Below are 14,991 nucleotides of genomic sequence, written 5' to 3' on the forward strand. Positions count from 1 at the left end.
CCCCTGTTGTCTGGACAAACAGGAAGCAAAAGTAAGAAAAATTCTAGCATTTTATATTGTAACAAATTTCAATGAACAGACGTTATTCGCTAAACTATGGTTAAAAGAAGAGGTAGGAAGAAGGCACAGTTCAGTCCCTTCTGAGAGGACATTAGGGGTCAAATCCTTCTGCCTGTACTCTTTAGAGTAATGTATTAACTTGACGTTCTGGACTATCTTGTGGAATGCTTTCCATCTGGTAAACATTTTTATCCACTTCAGGTTCTTCCTTTTAATACAAAAATATACCACCTGTTGTTAAAAAGAAGAAAATGCATTTTAAAACACGTTTCAATAATGTTACTAAAAAGCCAGATATTGGGCCATACAAAACTCATATTGGAAAACTCATATCAGTACATTTCCCACAAGAAATGACCATTTTTAAAAACTTGCTAACATTGTTGTATATCAAACTATTGTACAAATACAATCCATGTAATGAAGACTAATCTGTTATTACACTTGCAAAATAGTCGTTGTATAACAGTTAGGTCTGACCTACAGTAATTTTAACAGATTATTAAGGCCAGGCTCAAGAAGGAAATCCTGACCAACAATACAAGTGTCAGTGAAGTCACTAAATGCTTATAAGAAACTACACCCATCAAGAAAAAGTTGTTTAACACAGGCATTGGAATTTTCTGCACTATTTGTTCAGCTGACAGTCTTATCAATATTCTGATCTTATATTTTGCAACAATAAAACAATTTATTTCTGAGTTACTGAATGCAAGCTACTTGAAATAACTTGCATTTGTACACCATCCTGAAAATAAAAGTCAGTCTCAAAATGCTTCATAGAGTGCATGGGGAAAAACAACATGAGGCGAAAGGAGGAAATATTGGGAGGAACTGAAACTTGGTCAAAGTGAAATTGGCGAGTCATAAAAGGACAGAGGGAAGTAATATAGAGAAAGAATTTCAGTGGAAATTGAAGGATGGCTGCTCGAAAGGTCAAAGTCAAAGGAACTGAGGGTGTGGAGAGATGGTGGTGCTTGAGAAGATTACAGAAATAGGAAGGCAGAAGATAATAGAGATATTCAAGTACCAGGTTGTAAAAAATACCCACTATAAGGATGCTAACATTGCTCGCACGATTGGCTTTTAGAGTTGGTTCTGATATAACACGATAGTTCCGTTCTTGTCTGACCTCACATTATAAGAAAATTGCACAATAGTCACATCATTTGAATTAACGGGGCTGGGATCACAGTATAGCCAACACAGGTAAAGGACGTTTGCATTACAGCAGAACTGACTGTACTTAGCTTTTACAGCTTTGGGGTTTACTAGGCTATTTCAGATGGTTTTGGACCAGTCACAAACAGACTAGGCTATACAAGGACAGCATCCTTTCTTTCCCAAAGAACACTGTGAACCAATTGGGTTTTTACTACAATCTGAGATTCACGTTAACCTTCAATCACATTGGTTTCTTTTTAAATTGAATTTATTGCAATGTAGGATCTTGAATCTGTGTTTCTAAAACATCAGCGACAGTTATTGTCAAAGATGCTCTGCTTCTTGTAAACCTTCTGGTTTACCAGAACATTGAATACATCTACCGTTGCACCTCCTCCATTGCTGAGATAAGGAAAACAAAACTGCACATAATACTCCAGGTGTAGTCTCACCAAGGCTCTGTACAATTGCATCAAGATATCCCTGCTCCTGTATTTGAATCTCTTACTATGAAAACTGACATACCAGCTGCCTTCTTCACCGTCTGCAGCACCTGCATGCTTGATTTCTGTACAAGGATACCCAGGCCACAGTGCACTGGCGCTTCCCCATACCCAATCTTTGACCACGCCTTTGTGTTTCTGCTACCAAAGTGGATAACCTCACACTTATCCACATTATACTTCTTCTGCCAGGTATTTACCCATTCAATTTATCTGAATCATCTCTGCTTTCCGCTCCAACCCAGCTTTGTTTACAAACTTGGAGATAAAACATTTAGTTTCCTTATTTAAATCATTAATGCATTATCTGAATAGCTGGGGTCCAAGCACTGATCCCTGTAGTACTCTACTAGTTACTGCAAGTTGTAAAAAAGAATCCTATTCTACCAACCTGTTCACTATCAATACCAGTAAACTACTTCCTATTCCATGTGCTTTAATTTTACATGCTAATTTCTTCAGTGGGACCTTAACAAAAGCCTTCTGAAAGTCCAAGTAAGCCAAATCCACTAGCTCCCCCTTATTAACTTGACTATTTATATTCTTGAAAAGTTCCAGGAGATTTGTCAAGCCTTTCGTAAATCTACTATGACTCTGTCCATTGTTTTCAAGTGTTCTGCTTGGAAACCTTTCATAACGAACTCCGGCATTTTCTCCACTTCCGATGTCTGGCTAACAGGTTTATAATTCCCTGTTTTCTCTCCACCTGCTCTGTTAAATAGTGGGCTGATATTAGTTACCCTCAATCCAGTGGAATTGTTCCAGAGTCTACAGAATCTGGAAAGGTGACCACCAACTTCCAGAAGTCCTCTGGGACGTAGAATGTCAGGTCCTTGCAATCTATCAGTCCTTACTCCTATCAATTTCTCCAACTCCAATACCCTGTTAATACTGACTTCCTTCAATTTCTTCCGTTCATTACAGCCTAGGTTCTCCAACTTTTTAAGTATGTTATTTTTGCTTTCCTTTATGAGGACAGAACCAAAATATGTATTTAATCGGTCTGCTATTTCTTCGCTCCCTATTATAAGTTCACCTCCTTCTGACTGGAAGGGAAGAACATTTGTCTCCAGTAATCATTTTCTCATCAGATGCCTATGGAAGCTTTCACAATCAGTTTGTGACTTCTTAGTAATCTTACTTCTGGTGCGCTTCTTTCTTTTCTTATCAATCTCTTTGTCCTCTGTTGAAATCTAAATTTTCCCAAATCCTCAGGTCTGCTTCTTTGATTGCCAATTTGTAGCCCCTTCATTGTACACCATATTATCCCTAATTTCCCATGTAAGCCATGATTGGGCCACCTTTCCAGTGTTTTTTTGCCAGACAAGATGAACAATTGTTCAAGTTCGGCCATGCACTCTTCAAATGTCATTCCTTTAAGTAATGTTGTCCACTTTATCATCGTCAGCTCGCACCTCTAGCCATCATAGTTTCCTTTATTTAGATTCAGGACGCTAGTTTCAAAATCAATGACGCTACTCTCTATCCTAATGAAGAATCCTATCATATTATGGGTCATTCTTAACCCAAGGGGCCTTGTACAGCTAGAATGCCAATTATTCCTTTCTCATTACTCAATACCCAGTTATTGCATCATTCTCCAGCTGGTTAGTCAATGTATTGATACAGAAAACCATCCCATACACACTCCAGCAATTCATCCTCCATGGTATTGATACTGATTTGATTTGCACAATTAATGTGCTGTTTAAAAACATCGAAAATTACAGCTGTAATCCTTTAATAATCCTGAAATACTCCCAGTAGTCCTGTAATACGCCCTACATTTGAGATCATATCATTAATGCACATCATAAACAGCAAGTGCACCGGAATTGAACCAGTGGATCCCTACTGGAAATATACTTCTACTCATAGAAACGTCCCTCCACCATCATCCCCTGCTTCTTGCCTCTGATTTTAAATCCAACATGCCACTTTGCCTTGGATCCCATGGGATCTTTTTTTTTTGACCAGTCTGCCATGAGGGATCATATCAAAAGACTTGTTAAAATCTATGTAGGCTACATTAGTTGCATCACCCCATAAGACAATAGAATATATGAGAAATTTAGGCCTATTGCGTGCTCCACCATTCATTCATGGCTGGTGTGTTTCTCAGTCACATTCTCCTGCCTTCTCCCCGCAACCTTTAATCCCTTGCCCCTTGATCAACACTCCGGGTTGCCTCCTCAAAAAATTTGCTCAACTGTGTCAAACACAACATTATCTTTGCTAAGCCACGCTGATTATTCCTGATTAACGCACGTCCCGCCATGCACACATATATGCTGTCCGCCAGAATTTTTTCTAATAATTTCACCATCAGCAAGATTAGAATGATTGGTTTGTAATTTCTTGTTCTATGCTTTCTTCCCCTTTTTCAGTAATGGGACAGTATTAGCAGTCCTCTTGTCCCCTGACACCTCACCGATCTCCAAAGAGGAATGAAAATTACTACTAGAGCTCCTGATACCTCCTCCCTTGCCTCTCTCAACAGTTTGGGATACATCTCATCTGAGCATCCAGGGACCTATCCAATGTTAATGCTGCTAAACCTGCCAATATTACCTCTCTATGTTAACTTCTTCTACTATTTCACAGTGTGCTACACTGGTGAATGTCTATACCTGCATGTGCTTTTCCATTATGAAGATTGATGCAAAGTAATCATGAAGATATGTACCCATGTTTTCTGGGTCCAAACACAGATTACCACTATCGTCCCAAATAGGCCCTCTACTTTCCCGAGTTATTCTCTTGTTCTTTTTATATTTTAAAAAATCTCTTCAGGTTTTCTTTCATTCAGCCCACTAATGCTCTCACATACACTCTCTTTGTGCAATGTAGGTGATATACAATGGCTGCAGTCACAGACAATATTATTCACATTTTTTTGCTTGAGCTATTTTAATGCTGTGAGCAATAAGTTGACAGAAAATTGCAGTGTCAAATATTCTTCAAGGTCAGTCTTATTTCAAATATCGGAAATCATAGATATGGGGAGAAATATTTCAATGTTTCGTACCATCAGTCAAGCCCTTGGCAGTTGTTTGGGATTTCTGCATTTCAGTTTCCTTGAAACTCAGATCCTCCTGCATTGACTTCAGTTCATGAGCTGTTATCGAGGAGATCTGTCTCATTCGATTCATATTCTGCATTGCAAGACCAAAGTAATAAATTAAACATTGCTAAAATACATTGGCAAGGATCTCATGCAGATTGTCAAACTGTCTCTTATTTTTTACGAAAGGAGAGAGCTTCACATATTGAATAGGGAATTCCAACGAGGGCTCCTGCAGATCCATGCTTCCTTTAGGACACAAACACAGAGAATGCTGAAGAGACTAAGCAAGTCTGGCAGCATCTGTGGAGACAGGAACAGAGTAAACATTTTGAGTCCATATGACTCTTCTTTTCTTCAGCATTTTGTGTGCTTGTTTCAGAATTCCAGCATTCACTGTATGTTGCTTTTATTCCTTTCTGACAGAATTCTCTAGTGAAGTTGAAACAGACACTCTTTTCACAGCAATCAGCCAACATATTGTGGAATTTTAAGGTCCTGAATCGCAGACAGCCATGTTGACAGCAGCTGTCAAATAGTAAGCACATTAGGGAAGCATGAGGTCGGAGTAAGTAGGGTTCCAGTTGAACTATATGCCAAGTGAGCAGGGCAAAGGGTGTCAGGTCGGTAGGATGCCAGGGTAAAAAGATGGTAAGGAGCCAACAAATGCTGCAGTGTTTAGGGCAGGTTGGGTTAGGCTGAAGAAACAGGGTCTGGAAGAAGCGAGTGACGTCAGGTCTAGGGAGGATGCTGGGGAAAGCATACAGTTGGGAGGTTGGGGGGGCGTGGTTAGGTGGAGATTTTAGGGATCAGCAATGGGGGTTGAAACAGGTTGGGTTCAGAGAGTTGAGGAGTCCATTCTTGGGGACTGATACAAGGTTTGGTCCGGTGGCGGTGAATGGGGGCGTGGAACGAGGAGGGTGGGGTGGACGCAGTCCACAGAGATGGGGGGGGTCAGATCTAGGGCAGACCGTGCATGTGTGGTGCATGCACATGTCAAATCCAGAGGTGGGGAAGCAAATTTTGAGAACAGTTCTGGAGGGTGGTAGTGAGGCATGTGGAATGGACCGGAGAAGGGAGCTGATCGGAAGCAATAAGAGGGTGCGTGCGCGCATGTGTGTAAGGTATCATGGGAGGTGCACTTAGGCGTCTATGAGCTAAGCATGGGGTCAGTGTCATGGAGTCATACAGCATAGAAACAGACCCATCATTCATGCTGACCAAGTTTCCCAAACTAAATTAGTCCCAATTGTCTGCGTTTGGCCCATTTCCCTCTAAATGTTCCCTATTCATGTACCTAGGCAAAAGTCTTTTAAATGTTGTAACCGTATCTGCATTAACTGTTCCACGTGGGAACCAACCTCTACGAGAAAACGTTGCCCCTCGGGTCCCTTTTAAATATCCCACCTCAGTTTAAAAATATGACCTCTAGTTTTCAACTCCCCCACCCTAGGGTAAAGACCTTCGCTATGCACATTATCTATGCCCTTAATGATTTCATAAACCTTCATAAGGTCACTCTTCAAACTCCTATGCTCCAGTGAAAAACATCCCAGCCTATCCAGCCTCTCCTTATAACTCAAACCCTCCAGCCCCGGCAACATCCTGGTAAATCTTTTCCGAACCTTCTTCATTTAATAATATTCTTCCTATTACAGGACAATCAGAATTGTACATAGCACTACAAAAGTGGCCTCATCAACTTTCTGTGCAACCTCAAAAAGACGCCCCAACTCCTTTATTCAATGGTCTGAGCAATGAAGGCAAACATGCTCAATGCATTCTTAACCACCCTGCCTACATGCAACTCAACTTTCAAAGAACTATGTACTTGAACCGCTAGGTCTCTCTGGTCGAGCACACTATCCAGGGCCCTACCATTAACTGTATAAGTCCTGTCCTTGTTCACTTTATCAAAATGCAATACCTCACATTTATCCAAATTAAACTTTACCTGCACTTCTCAGCCTATTGGCTCAATTGATTAAGATCCCTTTGTAATCTTATATAACCTGCTTCACTGTCGACTATACCACTAATTTTGTTGTCATCTGCAAACTTACTAACCATTCCTCTTAAAATTCTTGTCCAAGTTGCTTATATAAAAGATAAACAACAGCAGACCTTGCAATGGTCCCTGCATAGTTCCTCTGGAGTTAGACTATGTATTTTCTGAGTAGCTATTTACTTAATTTCATCAGAAACCTTTGAATTAACTGATTTAAATGGAGACTTTCTGAGGGTTCCTAGACGAATTGCCCTGTGGAATCTTCAATCTCCCAAGCAATTCTTTTGGAGTCTGCTATGATGGGATTCCACAGAGACCCCATGCAAAATTCCCATTCAGTCCTGAGGAAGTGTCACTCTACCTGAAATGTTAACTCTAATTTCTCTCCACAGATGCTGCCAGGCCCTACTGAGCTTTTCCAGCAATTTCTGTTTTTGTTTCTGATTCAAAGCATCCATAACTTTTTCAGTGTTTTCAAAAAATTCCCACATATGCTGGAATAACGGCGCTTTGACCATCGGAAAATCTGAGCCATTGACTTTTCGCCCACACTACCCAACAAACTTTTGTAAAGAACAATGAGCTGCTTGATGCAAAAAAAAGTGCCCCAGTAAGATCAAGAGGTTATAGAAACAACAAAAAGAAACAACATTTATGCAGATAAAAACAAATAATATTCAGGTGGGAATTTTGAAATCATGGGTTGCATAACTCAACTGACATTCCACTGACCTGGCTTGTTTTTTTAATATTTTACAATGCACTTGAAATCACAAATGCTGTGCAATTGTTTTGTTTTTATTGTATCAAATGTTATGACATAATTTATGGTTCATAAGTAGTTATGAAATAATTTATGGTTCATAAGAGTATCTGTTTTAATAATTTGCACATTTGTTAAAAGAATGTCCTCTAGTCAATTGCAGAAAATTGGAATGCTCAACTCCCTAAAATTAGTATTCTACCCATAAAAATCATGCATTTCTCAACATTACACATAAGCATTTCTTTCACATGCTACACAGAAAGCCATTAACAGAAAGGCTGGCACAGAAACTTGCTTATGAAACATTAACTTGGCCAATTACCGCCCTATCAGTTCACTCTTGATATTCAGGAAGGTGATTTGTTTTGATATGATATTGTCACATGTGCCTAGGTACAGTGAAAAAATTTGTTTTGTGTGCAGTGCAGGCAGATCATAACATACAAACATCAAAGGGTGATTGAACAGAGTGAGAAATGCAATGGTACAGGTGCAAAGAAGGAGGTTTAGAAGTGCAGAACAATTGCTAGAAATATGAGAATAAGATCAGTTGTAAAGAGCTTGTAAAGAATTGCCCTATAATTGAGGCCATCTTGAATCCTGGTGACGGAAGAAGTTATCAACAGAGCTATCAAGCACCACCTGCTAGCAATAACTTACTTGCTGACGCCCAATTTGAGTTCCACTAGGGCCATTCAGCTCCTAACCACATTTCAGCTTTGGTTCAAACATAGACAAAAAAGCTGAATTCCAGAACTGAGGTGAGCATAGCAACCCTTAACAGCAAGGCCAGATTTGGCATTGTGGCATAAATGACCACAACTGGAATCTGTTGGAATTAAGGTGCAAGTTCTCTGCCGGCTGGAGTCATACCTGGCACATAGATAGTTGGTTATTGGGATGTCAGTCATCTCAGCTCCTGGACATCTCTGCAGGCGTTCCTCAGCACAATTTCTAGCCCCAACCAGTTTTAGTTGCTTCATCAATGCCTTTCGCTCCATCATAAGAAGTGAGGATACTCGCAGAAGATTTATACAATGGTCAGCACAGAGGAAGTCACATTCTAATGTAACAATATCCAGGCTTGGGCTGACAAGTGGCAGGTAACATACGCACTCTATAAATGCTTCACAATGACCATCACCAATAAGAGACAATCTAACCGCCGGCCCTTGACATTCGATGGTGTTATCATGTTTCAATCCCCTACTATCAACACCCTAGGGATTATCAATGATTAGAAACTCAACTCGATTCACCATATAAACACTGCTCTGGCTACAATAGCAGGTCAGAGGCTAGGAATACTGCACCGGATAATTCATCTCTTGACAATTCAAAGTCTGTCTGCCATTTACAATGCACAAGTCAGGAGTATGATGGAATACTCTCCAATTGGCCGGATTAGTGCAGCTCTAACAAAACTCTAGAAGCTTGACATTAGGGGAGGCAAATGACCTAGTTCTATTATTGCTGAACTATTAATCCAGAAACTCAGCTAATGTTCTGGGGACCTGTGTTTAAATCCCACCATTGCAAATGGTGGAATTTAAATTCAGTCAAGAATCTGGAATTAAGGGGTCTAATGATGACCATGAATCTAACGTCCAATGTCAGAAAAACCCATCTGGTTCACTAGTGCCCTTTAGGGGAAGGAAACTGCCACCCTTACCCGGTCTGGATTACATGTGATTCTAGGCCTACAACAATGTGGTTGATTCTGAACTGCCCTCTGGATTAGGGATGGTCAATAAATGTTGGCATAGCCAGACATGCCCACATCCTGTGAATGAATTTAAAAAAAATTCCAGGAAAATGCAGCCCACTGGTCACCACATCGACAAGCACCAGTGACATTCAGTGCATACTGCTGCCATGATCAACAAGATGCATTGCAGAAATTTGACAAAGATCTTTAGGCAACACCTTCTAAACCCGTGACCACTTCCACCTAGAAGGATAAGGGCAGCAGATACATAGAAACACTACCAACTGCAATTTCCCCTCCAACCTACTCACTATCCTGACTTGACATATTGCCATTCCTTCATCAGCTCTGGGTCAAAATCCTGGAACTTCCCTCCTAACCTCATTGTGAGTCTATCTGTAGCATGGACTGCATGGTAGACAAAGCTCACCTTGCCAAAAGAAACTCGGGACAGGTTTTAAATGCTGGCAAACCAGAGATGCCCACCAGAGAATAAAAAAAATTTACAAACTATTAATAAATTTAAACTCTGAAGACACAATGCAGCATATACTGTTGCATGCTGTTCTGTCACACTGAATTGTTATGGATGGGGATAGAGCATTACAACTCACTTTTATACAAATATACTTAATTTTTAATAAATATTGGAGTCTATTACTCACTCTTTTTACAGTTGTACTTCACTGGGTGCATTTGCAGCAGGGATGAATTTTCATCCCTTCTCTCGAGGTAATCTTTTGTTTTCTCTAACTAAATTTCTGACTCCCAGGTCATTTACAAATAGCATGCAGACTCCTGAACTCTGCTGCTAATCATGGCAGCCCAGAACCCAAAAACCTATTGCAGGAGGAAACACAAACAAGCAGCCAGGAACTGGTTGCTGAGAAGCGTTATTAGTTGAAATTTTCTAATTTCTTGAACAGGTTATATTTGGACATCATAGCCTGCAATTGACACAACATCAAATACTAGAGAGATGAGGGAATGTGGGCAATCCGTAGAGATCTTGCAACAGAGAGATCCAGTGTTCCAAGAAAGCTAGTGATGAGAATCATAGTGGAGAAAGGGTTCCCCAACATGCCTGCTGTATACTTACGGCTGAATGCTGTTTGCCCCAGGACAGAAGCAGGGATACAGTAGACCACATTCCAAATTGCTATCAGTGTGGAACTGGAGCACACCAGGCATCATCAGAGGAACAGGAAAGTTGACGTTTTGGGTTGGGCCCTTTCTTGAAACGTCAACTTTCCTGCTCCTCTGAAACTGCCTGGCCTGCTGTGTTCTTCCAGCTCCACAATGTGTTATCTCTGAATCCAGCATCTGCAGTTCAAACTATCCCAAAATTGTTATCAGTCTGTTTCCTGAATTTAGTCAAAAATTGTGCAGAAGGCAAGAGAGTTAGGCCCATTTTTTCTAAATGCACTTACCCGGCTTGTGTGTTCAAGAAGAGCTACAATACTAGCTTCAAGTTGAGACTTTCGCTCCAACTCTTGGTTTTTGATTTCTTCATAGGTATCTAGGAATGCTTGAAAAACAAATACGCCAAAATAATCACTTTTCATACATTTACCATTCTGATCACAGTGTGCTTGTATTTTAAAGAATGTCATAACTTCAAATGCTCTGATGTCCTGCCAAAATTATAAGGTCACAGGGTCATTGGTAAATTGGCCTTGTGCACAAAATTTCTTGCAAATCTGATTTTCTGAAGGTGTCTTGTCGAAGCAAAGTTAAGTTTTGCTGCAGCATGTAAAACCCGATGAAGAAACAAACTTCCAAAGTGCTAAATAGCAAATGAAATATTTCCACAATCTATATCATTTGCACACAGCAAAGTTCTATAAACGAGAATCAGATTTATTCATATTGACTGAGGGATAAATGTCAATCAGGAAATACTTTCACTTTACTAAAAAAATATGCCATGAAATCTTTTATATCACTTTCAAGAAAGGGAAAAGGCTTCAAATTTAATACCACTGCTAACCTAGCAGCATCCCTCAGCGGCAAAGTGCCCATCGAGATTACACGCTCAAAACTCTAAAGTGGGACTTTCTGACTGAGTGGAGAGTGCTGCTACTGAATTATGATCCTGAGTGTTTGATTTGATTTCCAGAATTCCCAATTTAAAATGGAAAAATTGATGAGCTTCACCAGAAATCTATACAGAACTGGAAGAATAGTTATCTTTGCCTCATACAGCTATCTGTCAGTTTTGGCTAGGTATGAGGGAGTATTGATGGATAGCCTGATGTAGCTAGCAGCATCTTCCCCCTGCAGGTGGCACCTATAGTTTCACTGGAGGATAGCCTTCAGCTCCAATTGAGTCGACAATTATTTGGGGGATCCAGCTGCAATCAGACCTCTAGCTCTTTCGCAAAGGAGAACAAATTCAGATTTATTAGATTGAATGGCCTTCTGTGTTGTATTTTGATCCCCATAAAGTCAGATGACATTTAAAATGAAATTTGAACTTCCAGTTAGTGGCTGAACAGCATGATGCAACAAGTTTTCACATTTAAAATGTTAACTGTCACAAATGACTAAAAACATTAAATAATGATCATTTTTGGAGGTAACTCATGTTCTGCACTTACACTGATCACAAATTGCTATTTGTGGACAGTGCAGAAAGTCTTCAGTTGATTCCAGCACCCAATGGGTTCACGTTTCCTGATTACTTTGAGTAGTGACTACAAGTGGCCATCTCAAATTGCTTCACCTGGTTTTTGGAGAATTTCTCAAATCTGCTACCAGCAATAAAGCCACTCCAATGATTCTTCACACTCTCCTTGGCCACACACGATAAATTTCCCAGATTTCTGACATAGCTTGAAACTTGACTTTTTGACAAGAGGTGTCTCCCTCTTGCATTCAGCTTTGTTAACTTGTGACAAACTTGCATTGCCTTCTCTCTGCTGGCAAACACAATTGATTGCCGTCTTTTTTGTTTCCTTCCTGGAATGTGGGTGTACTGGAAAGCCTGGACCTTTTTTGCTCATTCTCAGTTGCCCTTGAGAAGGTGATATGAGACACATTCTTGGATTGCCGCAGTCCATGAGGTGTAGGTATACCTGAGCTGTCAGGAAGGGAGTTCCAACTTTGTAAAATAGCAGCAGTATAGGAATGGTGATATTTTTAAAAATAAGGATAGTGTATGGCTTGGAAGACAACATTGAGGTTGTGGGAAGTCAGCAGTGAGTTTCTTTTGCAGAATTCCCAGCATCTGACTTGTTATTGTAGCCACAGTATTTATACAGTTTGTTAGATTCTCCCTCTGGTGAATGGCACATCCCAGGATGTTGAAAGTGCAGGATTCAGTGATTGTAATGCTATTGAATGTTAATGGAAAATGGTTACATTCTGTTATTGGAGATGGTCATTACCTGGCACCTATGTGCTACATATTTACTTGCCACTTATCAGCTTAAGCCTGAACATTGTCCAAGTCTTGTTGCACGTGGATGTGGACTGTGTGGGAGAGGTTGTGATTGGTACAGAACGGGAAAACACAAAGGCATTTTACACTTACGTGAGGAATAAGAGAATGGTCAAAGAAAGAGTAGGGCCGATCAGGGATAGCATAGGGAACTTGTGTGTGGAGCCTGAGGAGGTAGGGGAAGCCCTAAATGAGTTTTTTGCTTCTGTCTTTACGAAAGAAACAAACTTTGTAGTGAATGAAACCTTTGAAGAGCAGGTGTGCATGCTGGAATGGATAGAGATAGACGAAGCTGATGTGCTGAAAATTTTGTCAAACATTAAGATTGACAAGTCGCCAGGCCCGGATCAGATTTGTCCTCGGCTGCTTTGGGAAGCGAGAAATGCAATTGCTTCGCCACTTGCGAAGATCTTTGCATCCTCGCTCTCCACTGGAGTCGTACCTGAGGACTGGAGAGAGGCAAATGTAATTCCTCTCTTCAAGAAAGGAAATAGGGAAATCCCCGGCAATTATAGACCGGTAAGTCTCACGTCTGTCGTCTGCAAGGTGTTAGAAAGGATTCTGAGGGATAAGATTTATGACCATCTGGAAGAGCATGGCTTGATCAAATACAGTCAACACGGCTTTGTGAGGGGTAGGTCATGCCTTACAAACCTTATTGAGTTTTTTGAGGATGTGACTAGAAAAGTTGATGAGGGTCGAGCTGTGGATGTGGTGTATATGGACTTCAGTAAGGCATTTGATAAGGTTCCCCATGGTAGGCTCATTCAGAAGGTCAGGAGGAATGGGATACAGGGGAACTTAGCTGCTTGGATACAGAATTGGCTGGCCAACAGAAGACAGCGAGTGGTAGTAGAAGGAAAATATTCTGCCTGGAAGTCAGTGGTGAGTGGAGTTCCACAGGGCTCTGTCCTTGGGCCTCTACTGTTTGTAATTTTTATTAATGACTTAGACGAGGGAATTGAAGGATGGGTCAGAAAGTTTGCAGACGACACAAAGGTCGGAGGTGTCGTTGACAGTGTAGAGGGCTGTTGTAGGCTGCAGCGGGACATTGACAGGATGCAGAGATGGGCTGAGAGGTGGCAGATGGAGTTCAACCTGGATAAATGCGAGGTGATGCATTTTGGAAGGTCAAATTTGAAAGCTGAGTACAGGATTAAGGATAGGATTCTTGGCAGCGTGGAGGAACAGAGGGATCTTGGTGTGCAGATACATAGATCCCTTAAAATGGCCACCCAAGTGGACAGGGTTGTTAAGAAAGCATATGGTGTTTTGGCTTTCATTAACAGGGGGATTGAGTTTAAGAGTCGTGAGATCTTGTTGCAGCTCTATAAAACTTTGGTTAGACCGCACTTGGAATACTGCATCCAGTTCTGGGCGCCCTATTATAGGAAAGATGTGGATGCTTTGGAGAGGGTTCAGAGGAGGTTTACCAGGATGCTGCCTGGACTGGAGGGCTTATCTGATGAAGAGAGGTTGACTGAGCTTGGTCTCTTTTCATTGGAGAAAAGGAGGAGGAGAGGGGACCTAATTGAGGTATACAAGATAATGAGAGGCATAGATAGAGTTGATAGCCAGAGACTATTTCCCAGGGCAGAAATGGCTAGCACGAGGGGTCATAGTTTTAAGCTGTTTGGAGGAAAGTATAGAGGGGATGTCAGAGGCAGGTTCTTTACGCAGAGAGTTGTGGGAGCATGGAATGCGTTGCCAGCAGCAGTTGTGGAAGCAAGGTCATTGGGGTCATTTAAGAGACTGCTGGACATGTATATGGTCACAGAAATTTGAGGGTGCATACATGAGGATCAATGGTCGGCACAACATTGTGGGCTGAAGGGCCTGTTCTGTGCTGTACTGTTCTATGTTCTATGTTCTATGTTCTAACATTATGCAATCAGCAACTTCCTCACTTCTCTGGGCGAAGAAAATTCTCCTCATCTCACCCCTCAATTCCCTACTCCTTAAACTGTTATCCTGGTTCTGGGTAATTGGGGGCCTTTCTGGGTTTACCCTATCTAGTCTTGTTAAGATTTTACAGGTTTCAATGACATTCCCCTTCAGTCTTGTCAACTTATTGGATATGGTCCCAACTGATCCAGTCTCTTCCATACGCCAGTACTGTTATGTCAGGAATCAGTGTGGTAAACCTCTGTTGCTTTCTATCCATTGCCAGAATATCTTTCCTCAGACAAGGAGGCCAAAACTGCACACACTACTCAAAATTGCAGCAGGATATCTTCTCTCCTTCTCCTCAAATTTCTTGCTTTAAACGCAAACTT

At 41.0% G+C, this 14,991-nt stretch overlaps 1 protein-coding gene across 3 annotated transcripts in view; it reads right to left on the reverse strand.

Moving 5' to 3' along the window:
• ift74 (intraflagellar transport 74) overlaps positions 1-14,991 on the reverse strand; it is a 135,990-nt gene that overhangs the window by 22,872 nt on the left and 98,127 nt on the right. For all 3 annotated transcript variants that reach the window (XM_059643796.1, XM_048527166.2, XM_059643803.1), the window contains exons 14-15: positions 10,704-10,801; positions 4,756-4,882 (exon numbers count right to left, since the gene is read on the reverse strand). In XM_059643796.1, the coding sequence (XP_059499779.1) occupies positions 4,756-4,882; positions 10,704-10,801 (225 nt within the window). The remainder of the gene's footprint in view (positions 1-4,755; positions 4,883-10,703; positions 10,802-14,991) is intronic.

Source organism: Stegostoma tigrinum, chromosome 3, assembly GCF_030684315.1.
Source record: "Stegostoma tigrinum isolate sSteTig4 chromosome 3, sSteTig4.hap1, whole genome shotgun sequence".
In the NCBI taxonomy this organism is placed as follows: domain Eukaryota; kingdom Metazoa; phylum Chordata; class Chondrichthyes; order Orectolobiformes; family Stegostomatidae; genus Stegostoma; species Stegostoma tigrinum.